The 11,025-nt window shown below is 47.4% G+C and overlaps 1 protein-coding gene across 1 annotated transcript in view; it reads right to left on the bottom strand.

Moving 5' to 3' along the window:
* Positions 1-92: 92 nt before the first annotated feature.
* EZH1 (enhancer of zeste 1 polycomb repressive complex 2 subunit) overlaps positions 93-11,025 on the bottom strand; it is a 45,021-nt gene continuing 34,088 nt past the window's right edge. Inside the window, exons 12-20 of the mRNA XM_060203456.1 lie at positions 10,480-10,571; positions 8,748-8,788; positions 8,162-8,287; positions 5,949-6,127; positions 5,356-5,451; positions 4,517-4,598; positions 3,636-3,716; positions 2,645-2,729; positions 93-2,360 (exon numbers count right to left, since the gene is read on the bottom strand). Of these exons, the coding sequence (XP_060059439.1) occupies positions 2,300-2,360; positions 2,645-2,729; positions 3,636-3,716; positions 4,517-4,598; positions 5,356-5,451; positions 5,949-6,127; positions 8,162-8,287; positions 8,748-8,788; positions 10,480-10,571 (843 nt within the window). The 3' untranslated portion in view covers positions 93-2,299. The remainder of the gene's footprint in view (positions 2,361-2,644; positions 2,730-3,635; positions 3,717-4,516; positions 4,599-5,355; positions 5,452-5,948; positions 6,128-8,161; positions 8,288-8,747; positions 8,789-10,479; positions 10,572-11,025) is intronic.

Here is an 11,025-nt window from a genome sequence, read left to right as displayed (position 1 = left end):
TAGTCACAATTTTGAAGCTTTGCCCCTGCTACCCCAGTACCTCCATCTGTGGGTCTTTCCAGCCCCAAAGCACACAGTACACAACCTGCCAATATGGATACTACCACTTTATTCAGGTAAGAGGTCACAAGCCACAGGACTTTAAAGTGCATGAAGTTCACTGGCAATAAAGCCGCACATCTGCCAGCCCCCCCCCCCCCACTTTCTCCTTCCATCCTTGTATGGGGTGGGAAGAGGGGAGGTTGAGACCCGTCATTAAAGGTAAGGGGCAGGAGGGAAAAAGGATGGGGTTATCAGTGGTTGGAGCTGGGGAAGCGGTTGAGGCTGACTATGGTGATTCTGCACACAGAGGAGAGGGTGATGTCAGTTTAAGGGTCTCTTAAAGGTTGGATATCATTTTCCCCACCTATTCCTCATAACCAGCCCCTAGCATTTCAGAGTGACTCTTTCATTTGTATCTGGTTTCCCCTATAAGTTAGGAGTAATTCAGAGCCCACAGTCCTCCAAAAGGGTGTCCCCAGTATACATGATGAATACAAACCACAGAAGATGTAGATTTGGCCCAATCATGTGGGAAGAGGCTTCTGTCAGGAGCTGGCTGAGCCTGTGCTGAGCGTAAGTATGCCCACAAATGTGGTGAGTGTGTGTGTGTGTGTGTGTGTGTGTGTATGTCCCATAGAAGTTCCTGGCTCACAGGTTGGCCAGAGACACCTCACTTCTTGCTTCAAGAGGTAGCCAGTGGGGTTGGAGGAAAGGAGTGGTCAGCACAGACCCAGGGAAAAAAGGCTGTGTTTCCCCAGAGAGAAGGGGGAAGCCTGCTCCCTGCTGTGATCCTCCCTGGGCCAGTCTGAACCTGTCTACATCCTTTATACCCAGCACGTGCTGTGGAAGCACTGCAGGCTCTGCACACCAGCCATACACACAGGGGCAGCTCTTAGAACTAGGCCCTTCCTCATTCACTTCTTGCCCAAGCAGCCCCTCTTGCCTTCCCCAGGACAAGAGACAAAACTAGAGGAGAAACTTCCACCCTCCTCCTTCAGGAATGGATTTAGGTGGGGACCCCAGAGACCTTAGCTCAAATCCCACCTCCATCTACAGACCTTCTAAAAGAAATAAAGTGCTTTGCTTCACACGAATCCCAGAGAGAATGGCACATGCACTGGGACAGGTGGTCTGCCTGCTCCTTGACACCTCACATGCCTGCTACTAGTCTGCACTGTGTTCATGATGCCACCTGTCATGATGCCTTCACCCTCCTTCCACACACTGCCAAATCATCATTCCAATAGCAGGTTCTACTAATAGAAAAGTAGACCTTTCCGGTCATCTGCCCCCTCTCTAGTCCAGGCCTGAGCCCATTCACCCTGAAGAGATAAACAACAGTGGCACTGAAGGGGAATGAAAGGTCTGAAAGCTCAGACCAGCACAGCCCCTACCAAAAAAACCCCAAAAACTTCCCTTTTGCTACGTTGTGACTAGACCAGCACAGCCCTTTCATACTTCTCCAGCATGCCGTCTGCATACACAGGGCAGGGTAATGCCTGCCTGTGGTAGCTGAGCCACAACTTCAGAAGGAACTGAGAGGGCACTGGCACTTGCTCCAGGGAATCTGAAACTCATCCATCCATCTCCAGGGTATGCAGAGAAGGCATTCTCAAAGCCTTCCGGGGCCCCAGGCTTAGCAGTTTAGCCACTGTCGTCAGGCTGGTTCTCCCTCTCTGTGGAAGGACAGCACTTAGCTTTCCTTCTTCCAGAATTGAAATTAAAACCCACACTCTTTCAGGTTGAGCCCTGCCAGGAGTGAAGAGGTAGTAAGCTGACCCATTTCCCCTTTGAATTCAGTCTGTGCTGCTCACCCGACTTGCCTTTAAACCAGACCACTCAGGCTCTAGGATATCAAGTGTCCCTTAGCTGGTCCTGCCAGTCTAAGGACCACAGAGAGATATGCTGACAACCTAGCTATAAAGGACCGTGGCTTTGGAAAGTCAGTGTTACAGGTTAACACTTGGTAGGAACTGTCCAAGTTGATTCTCTAAGAGCCATATGCTGGTAGCTGAAAAGAAACAGTCTCCCATTTGTGCAAATCTCTTTCCTGGGGTACTAAGCCCTAGCTGCCTCTGTCTGCCCTCTAAGACAGTTTTGTCCCTGCTGGACACAGCTGAGGCCTCACTACAGAGGGAGTGGGCGTGGGGTTTCTCAGTGTGAGAGACAAACAGTGCAGGAAACTCAGCAGCAGTGGTGTGTGCATGAAAGCAAAGACAGTGCTGCTACCATGAGTACTGGTGTGGGGCCAGGAGGGTTAAAGGACGTCAGTCTCCCTCTCGATCCCCACATACTTGAGAGCATCCGCTTGGCTATACCTGGACAAGAGCCGGAGAGGGAACCAGGTTACTACTGAGGCTTTCGTGATGGACAAGTACAGCCTCCTCCCATTTTACTTCTCCTCCCACTCCCTAACAGCAGTGTACAAAGTGCCTGCCTATGAGGCAAGGCAGCAGAAATCAGAACAAAGTAAACAACTAGGCCCAGTGTGAGATGCTTGCCTTCATCCACATTACCCGGGTGAAGGCCCCAAGTCAAATCCAAAAGCCACCCCTTCCACCGCAAGTATCACCTCCATAGGGCCATTCCCTGGCTACCTCACCTGTAATCAAAGAAAAGCTCTTCTCCAGCCTGAATTGCCCTTTTGGCAAAGATCCCAATCCGATGATCCCCATTCACCATAACCACTGTAAAAAGGGTAAACACAAGGCAAGTCAACAATTAAGAGCGATTCTGGGCTGATTTTTCTGCAAATTTCCAGAGAATGTAAATGAAGAATGAGAAAGTAGACAATGAAGGGGCTGGGAGATAGAGCAAAGGGAGCCCACCAGACTTTCATGCTTAAGGCTCTGAGGTCCCAGATTCAATCCCTGAACCACCATAAATCAGAGATGAGCAGTGCTTTAGTCTTTCTCTGATTAAAATAGATAAAATCTTTTTAAAAATCATTAAAAAAATGAAGAAAGCAACCAACAAAGGTAGTTAGTTGTCTCTATACTTGTAGGTATGCTGTTTTTCAGGCTAATAATATAGAAAAGAATTATCTTAGGGCCAGGCAGTGGTGCACATGGTTGAGCACATACATTATAATGTGGAAGGACCTGGGTTCAAGTCCCCAGTCCCCGCCTCTAGCAGGATATTTCATAAGCAATGAAGCAGTGTTCTGGGTCTCTCTCTCTCCTTTCTCCCCTAAATTTCTCTGTCTTTATCCAAACTAAATAAATAAAATATTTGGGATGAGGAGTTAGTATAATGGTTATGGAAAAAGATTCATGTCTGAGGCTCTTCAATCCCAGGTTCAATCCCGAGCACCACCATAAATCAGATGTCAGCTCTGGTATAAAAATAAAACAAAAAAACCCCAAAAATAATCATGTTAAGACTATAATTTGTAGGGAAATGTCTATAATGTTAGTAATGATAACACTAAGGAGAAATACACTTAAAATGATACCAGACACTAATTATGAGTATACATGGACAAAAAATTAACTCATTTCCAAAAAAAGCTGAATAATGGACAGTTATCATAGCAGATGAAGATAACCATTTCTACCCACCTCTCACCCCACCTTTAGTCACTGGGAACTCACCTTTGGCATAACAATTGGGGTTCACTGAATGGTTTGCAAATCGAATTTTGTTTCCCTTCCGGGTAGCATCCACTACAAAATCTGTTTAAAATAGACCAAGGAAAACCATGAGCTCACCAGGCAGGTCCACAGCTTCTTGGGCCTGACTTTAAGAACATTTAACAGTAACAAACAATTCAATTAGCTGGGTGTTTTGAACGCCAGCTACTAGTGGGAAAAAAATGCAGCACAAGAATTGAGCCTCATATGGAAGCAATTCCTTTGGCTTCCCCCACCTCCACCTGAACTATGGATCTCCTTTTTTTTTTTGCCTCCAAGGTTATTGCTAGGGCTCGGTGCCTACACCATAAATCCACTGCTCCTGGAGGCTATCCTTTCCCCTTTTGTTGCCCTTGTTTCATTCATTGTTGTGGTTTTTATTATTATTGTTGTTGCTGTTGCTGTTGTTGGATAGGACAGAGAGAAATCGAGAAAGGAGGGGAGAGAGAGAGGGGGAGAGAAAGACAGACACCTGCAGACTTGCTTCACTGCCTGTGAAGCGACCCCCCTGAAGGCGGGGAGCTAGGGGCTCAAACCGGGATCCTTATGCCAGTCCTTGCACTTCACACCTCGTGCGCTTTACCCACTGCACTACTGCCCGACTCCTGGATCTCCTTTTTCTGTCGGCTGGCTGGGGAGATTTCTGATTCCAAACACAACTAGGAAGTGGAAGTTCTCCCAGTGCATGTGAACTATGGCTTATAGTGTCTCAGAAGTCCATCTCACCTTGCTCTCTCTATCTTCTGGGAGATTTGGAGTTTATCTGAACTTGAGAGAGCTCCAAGAGAAATCTACTAGGTAGACCTGCACAAAACTACCTTGGAACTAGAAAGAATTCATACCATTGTTGAGATTAAAGAGGAAACTGGACATGTACTTGTCGTAGACCTTCCCTCGTCGATCAGCTTCATCCTGAGAGATAAGCTGCAGAGACAGACAAGGAACAAAAAGAGGGATCAAGTTATCTAGTCAGGACACAGTATCCCGCCCAAAGGCGCTTACCGAGCAGATCCACAGTAAGAATCAGAAGAGAGAGAGCACATGGGTTCTTCCTTTCTTTTTAAAAATTTTTTATTTATAAAAAGGAAACATTGACTAAATCATAGGATAAGAGGGGTACAACTCCATACAATTCCCACCACCAGAACTCTGTATCCCATCCCCTCCCTGACAGCTTTCTTATTCTTTACCCCTCTGGGAGTACGGATCCAAGGTCATTGTGGGATGCAGAAGGTTGAAGGTCTGGCTTCTGTAATTGCTTCCCCACTGAACATGGGCATTGGCAGGTCAATCCATACTCCCAGCCTGTTTCTCTCTTTCCCTAGTGTGGAAGGGCTCTGGGGAAACAGTGCTCCAGGACGCATTGGTGGGGTTGTCTGCACATGGGTTATTTCATCCCTACAGATCAATGTCCACCCAGGCTGACCAGTATTAAAGCTACTCAGAGAATCCTCTGCCTGCCTCCCCACTCTGCCCCCAACGGTGTGGTTGTATTGCCAAAGAATTGAAGAGTGGTTTGTTTCAGGACTGCAAACAGTTCTGTGGGATCCCCCAAGAGGTCACATGAGAACTCAGCTGAGTTATTTAGAGATTGATTCAAAGAAGGCTGGCCCACAGAAAAATCAAGGTTTCTCATCAGTATTTCCCCAGAAAGAATATGGGCCAAACCAACAGCACTCACCTCACCACAATATTCAGAAATGAATTCGTTCTTCTGCACAGACTCCTTAATGAAGGTGCCCCATCCGGCCACATCTGAAGGGGCCAGCAACAGGTGCTGGGGAGAAGAGAGTCAAATCTCAGGCTAAAGGGTATCTGTGAGTGAGGGGTAAATGTGCACATGGGCGGGGTGGGGGGTGGAGAGGGGGCTACAGAATGGAAAGAACTAGCAACTGATAAGAGGATCTGAAAACAGAAAAAGGCCTAAGCTATTCTGTTCTAGTAGAAGAGAAAAACAAAAAAGGGAGGTAGTGAAAGAAAAGATGATACCTCTTCCTCTAGAACTGGGGACCTCCTGTGGGAACTGACTGCTGTGTGTCCAGCAGAAATAGACCTCAATGTCATATCCCTCTTCTCTTGTTCTTCCAGTCTGGCCAGTTCAAAGGACAAATTTTCTAACTCCTATCTGGGTCACAGAACTTTATTCACTTAGGGATCTGTGTCTTTTGGGGTGGACCAAGTAGAGAGCTTCCAAGAAGCCAGTAGAAGAAGGCTGTTCAGGACTATTCCACAGGCCCCAGTCCATCTGGCTTTAGTCTTCAGAAAAGCTCTCACCTTCTTGAGGCCACGCTGGATGCTGCAGTTTTTACAGGAAACCACCTTGCAGTCCCAGTGCTCTGAGGCCCCGCAGGTGAGACAAAGGTCAGGGTCGCACTCTCGCACTGCTAGATAGCAAGGACACTGCTTGGTATTGCACTGGGTCTTACAACGACAGCCAGGAAAACGATTCTGACCTGAATGGGATAACAGCTAAGGTTAAGAGGAGAATCAGGGTAATACTGGGGTTCATACTTGACTCAAGGGACAGTGGGAAGTAAATGTTCCAACCTCAAGGACATTTGGCAACACAGGAGAAAAGAACCCTTTCCAATCATTACACACTCAAGTTCCTTCCTTCCTTCCTTCCTTCCTTCCTTCCTTCCTTCCTTCCTTCCTTCCTTCCTTCCATTTTCTTTTCCTAGAAAAGACAGCCCAAGGGGGTCGGGCGGTGGCGCAGTGGGTTAAGCGCACGTGGCGCAATGTGCAGCGACTGGCATAAGGATCCCAGTTCGAGCCCCCGGCTCCCCACCTGCAGGGGAGTCGCTTCACAGGCGGTGAAGCAGGTCTGCAGGTGTCTGTCTTTCTCTCCCCCCCCCCCCCCCCCGTCTTCCCCTCCTCTCTCCATTTCTCTCTGTCCTATCCAACAACGAATTGCGTCAACAAGGGCAATAATAATAACCACAACGAAGCTACAACAAGGGCAATAAAAAGGGGGAAAAAATGGCCTCCAGGAGCGGTGGATTCATGGTGCAGGCACCAAGCCCAGCAATAACCCTGGAGGAAAAAAAAAAAAAAAGAAAAGACAGCCCGAGAGTCAAAAAAGCAGGCTTGCCTATTACAATGTGTTTTCCCAACAATGTTCTCCCTTCCACCTTGCTAGTTGGATTTGGAAGGAAGATCGGTAGTGTCGCAGAGAAAATAAAATCAGTGCTTCTGAGTGGCACAGCCCTATAATCATAACAAGATTCATTGTGAGGACAGAATGCATCCGTTCTATGCCACCTCCCTCCACCACTGCCCTCTGCAGCACAAGCACCTCTGTTGCGACTGAGATTACTATCTGCTATGGGTTTGGAGGTATTTCTAACACAAATGCCTGGGCAAGTTCTGCAAGCACTGGGGGTTGCTATTAATCTGCTCGGCCTTGAGTGGGCAAGGGCATGACAAGACAGAAGGAAGAGAGAAGCACTTGAAGACTCTCTCCTCCTTTCTGTGGACTTCCAGACCGCACAGGTGCTAAAACTCCAGATGCTAAGCTGAAATAGACATACAAAATCCTAAAATGGGAGGCTATGACTGTACCTTAAGGGAATTCAAGATTATTTTATTAATTTTTTTCCTGGCAGGTGAAGTTGAGAAAGCAACTGATTTCTGTTAATTGTTGCTTTCAAAATCATACACCTTGGGATTTTTCAGAAATGACATTTTGGGGTAATTTTTTTAATTGACTTTCTTGTTTTCTCTGACAAGTGCTTAAATTAGCATGGCAAAAAAGTATTACAAAGCCCATAAATGGGGCTGCGTGGTGGCACACCTGGTTAAGCGCACACACTACAGTGCACAAGGATCCGGGTTTGAGCCCCCCCAGTTCCCACCTGCAGAAGACTGCTTTGCAAGTGGTGAAGCAGGGCTGCAGGTGTCTCTATGTCTCTGTCCCTATTACCCCTTCCCTCTAGACTTCTCTCCCTATCACCCCCCTCTCTCTCGACTTCAGGCTGTCTCTACCCAATAAATAAATAAAGGTAATAATTAAAAAAAAGAAAGAGGGGGCTGGGCGGTAGCACAGCGGGTTAAGCGCACATGGTGTGAAGCGCAAAGACTGGCATGAGGATCCCGGTTCGAGCCCCTGGGTCCCCACCTGCAGGAGAGTTGATTCACAAGTGGTGAAGCAGGTCTACAGGTATCTCTCTCTCCTCCTCTCTTGATTTCTCTCTGTCCTATCCAACAACAGGAAACCACAATAATAGCCACAACATCGGTAAAACAACAAGGGCAACAAAAAGGGTAAAAAAAAAAAATAGCCTCCAGGAGCAGTGGATTTGTGGTGCAGGCACTGAGCCCCAGCAATAACCCTAGAGGCAAAAAAAAAGAAAGAAAGGAAGGAAGGAAGGAAGGAAGGAAGGAAGGAAGGAAAGAAAGCCCAGAAGCACTGAAGGGCACAGGGAGAGAGGGGAAGGAAGCATGGGATGCCCTGAAGCCAATTGTTTTGGAGAGTGTAGAACTCTTACAGTCTGGGTTGCACTGGCAGAACTTCTCACAGAAATTCTGAGTCATGATGCAGGGGCAGGTACTGTCACAAGGGCGGTCTGGGTGGTCGCAGGGCTGATAGTTGTAGACTTGTGTAGAAGAGTTATCTAGGAGAGAAGAGCACAGACTGGGACTCTGCTGTGCCCAAGCTCCCCAGCTGCCCCCCCCACCCCAGTTCTAGAGACCTGTTCTAACCATAAGCTTGGATGTACGTTTGGCATGGGAAGGAAGATGAAACCATAGATGATGGCAACTCACAAGCTACAACAGGGTGTTTTGCTTTGTGGGGAGAGTGTGAAAATGGTCTGGGACCACAGGGCAGCTATTTCTAAACATTAAACAAAGTCGAGAAGGTGGCGTACGGCACACTATGAAAGCCAGTGACCACAAAGCCCATATCGCTACCTCTCAGCTGCAGTGAGAAATTGAGCTGTTTTCAGCTGCTGCAGAGAAATCTGCAATCTTCGGAGGTGGGGCAGGGTCAGTGAGTGCAGTGGCAGGTAGGGTGGGGGCACCCAGAGGGTTGAGACCTTGAATGGAACAGCAGGGTGCGTTGGCAGAACTCACCTTTCTTCAGCTGGATTTTCCTGCAGTGTGCAGCCCACAATCTGAAAAAGAGAAGGGGGTCCTAGGAAAGTCTGCAGACGAGGGTAAAAGACAGCATGACCTACTTTGAGGGATGTGTGGTTTGGTGATTGGTGAGTATCCTCTCAAAATCTCTTCACAAGAGACCACTGCTCTGGTACATGGAAGGCAGTCCACCCTGAATCCTGCTGGTCTATGACTCAAGATGTCTGGAACTTTAAACAGTGTCTCACCTCCCAACAAAAAACATAAAAGAACAAAAGCAACAACAAAAAGACATAAAACAAGACTCAGCCCTATAAGCTCATTGTAATGTCACTGTTTTTCCCTTTCCCTCCTCCCTCCCTTCTTTGTAGGAGGTGGAGGTTGGGGGTTTCAAGATGTGGAAGTGTAAATGCTTTTCAGGAATCTTCTTTGAGTGATAGACCTAAAAGGGAGAAGTCATAGGAATTTCCTTTTATATCCAGAACTGGTGTCAGTTCCTTCCTTTAATAGGTGATAGTCATTTGGAAACCAAGCCAAGCAGTGTTTTCTTTTAAAACATCCAACCTGGGAGTTGGGTGGTGGCGTACCAAGTTAAGCACAAATAGCACAAAGCGCAGGGACCTGCACAAAGATACCAATCTGAGCCCCCGGCTCCCCACCAGCAGGGGAGTCACTTCACAGGCAGTGAAGCAGGTCTGCAGGTGCCTAGCTTCCTCTCCCCAACTCTTGTCTTCCCCTCCTCTCTCCGCTTCTCTCTGTCTTATCCAATGGGAGAAAAAATGGCCACCAGGAGCGGTGGATTCATAGTGCAGGCACCAAGCTCCAATGAGAACCCTGGTGGAAAAAAAAGAAATCAGGGACAGTGCGCAAGAACCCGGGTTCGAGCCCACCCCCCAGTCCCCACCTGCAGGGGGAAAGCTTTGTGAGTGGTAAAGCAGGCTGCAGGTGTCTCTCTGTGTCTCTCCCTCCCTATCAACCCTTTCACTCTTAATTTCTGGCTGCCTCTATCCAGTAAATAAATAAATATAATTAAAGAAAAATCCAGGGAGTTGGGCGGTAGCACAGCGGGTTAAGCGCACATGGTGTAAAGCGCAAGGACCAGCGTAAAGATTCCAGTTGGAGTCTCCGGCTCCCCACCTGTAGGGGAGTCGCTTCACAGGCGGTGAAGCAGGTCTGCAGGTGTCTATCTTTCTCTGTCTTCCCGTCCCCTCTCCATTTCTCTCTGTCCTGTCTAACAATGACGACATCGATGACAGCGACAATAATAACTACAACAACAATAAAAAAAAAGGGCAACAAAAGGGAAAATAAATAAATATTTTTTAAAAATCCAACCTTATGAAAAGGCTTGCTAGAAGACAGTGTTACTATGCAACATAAAAAAAAAAATTCTGAACAAATAAATGAAGAGAGGAATAAAGTCTGGTTATAGCTGAGAAGTGGGTAAGATAGTAAATGGTCTCAGGGTGATAAATGATTCCTGTCCCACTGTCAGGAGCTTAAATGACAGCTAAATGGTCAGGATTCTCTCACGGAACACAGCATGTGGGAGTGGAGAAAGGCTGCTCCAAGGTATAAACCTGCAGGAAGCACTGAGGATGTGGGCCCACAGTGGTGTGATGCCACGCTCACGAGCAGTGCAAAAGAGGAAGGTAGATGGGGAGTCCAAAGGGAGGTCAGAGCACAGGGAACAGTGTGATCACAAAAAAGTCTTTAGTCCAACGCTTGCCTGTGCTTCCTTTTCTTCTTCTGTGAGGGGTTCATGAGTTCATTAGTTGGCAGCTTCAGAATAAGTGATTCTTTAACTGCAAACTGGAAAACCTGGAGAAGAAATCCAACAGGCCGTATCACTCTGTGAGCTAGGAGGTCAGGTAAGTGACCCAGCCAAGTGCTGGGGTGTGGGAGAGCTCTGCAGAATTCGCAGACTTCCGACTGAGGGTCTCAGTCAGGGAGAGACAGAGTGGCACAGGTCACTGGCTTGGAAATTAATTTCTTAATTATTATCCTGACCTGAGAAAGGGGAAATACTAAGTGCATTAAAATATTAGCTTCCTATGTGTAACGGAGTATAAGCCTAGTTGTATGAAGACAACTCTGAGCTAAGCATTAGCTCCCTCTGCTGGTACAAAGATGTCAGGGCCACAGCCTGGGAGATAGCTCAGTGGGTAGTGTGTAGTACTGACATGTCTCATGTTCTCAGTTCCATCCCCGATACCACATGTATACAAGTGATGCTCTAGCTCCTCTCTCTTTCTCTCTCTCTCTCTCTCCCTCC

This window comes from Erinaceus europaeus, chromosome 12 (assembly GCF_950295315.1).
Source record: "Erinaceus europaeus chromosome 12, mEriEur2.1, whole genome shotgun sequence".
Lineage (NCBI taxonomy): Eukaryota > Metazoa > Chordata > Mammalia > Eulipotyphla > Erinaceidae > Erinaceus > Erinaceus europaeus.
The sequence above is the reverse complement of the archived record's forward strand: the minus strand, read 5'-3'. Positions and strand labels throughout refer to the sequence as shown.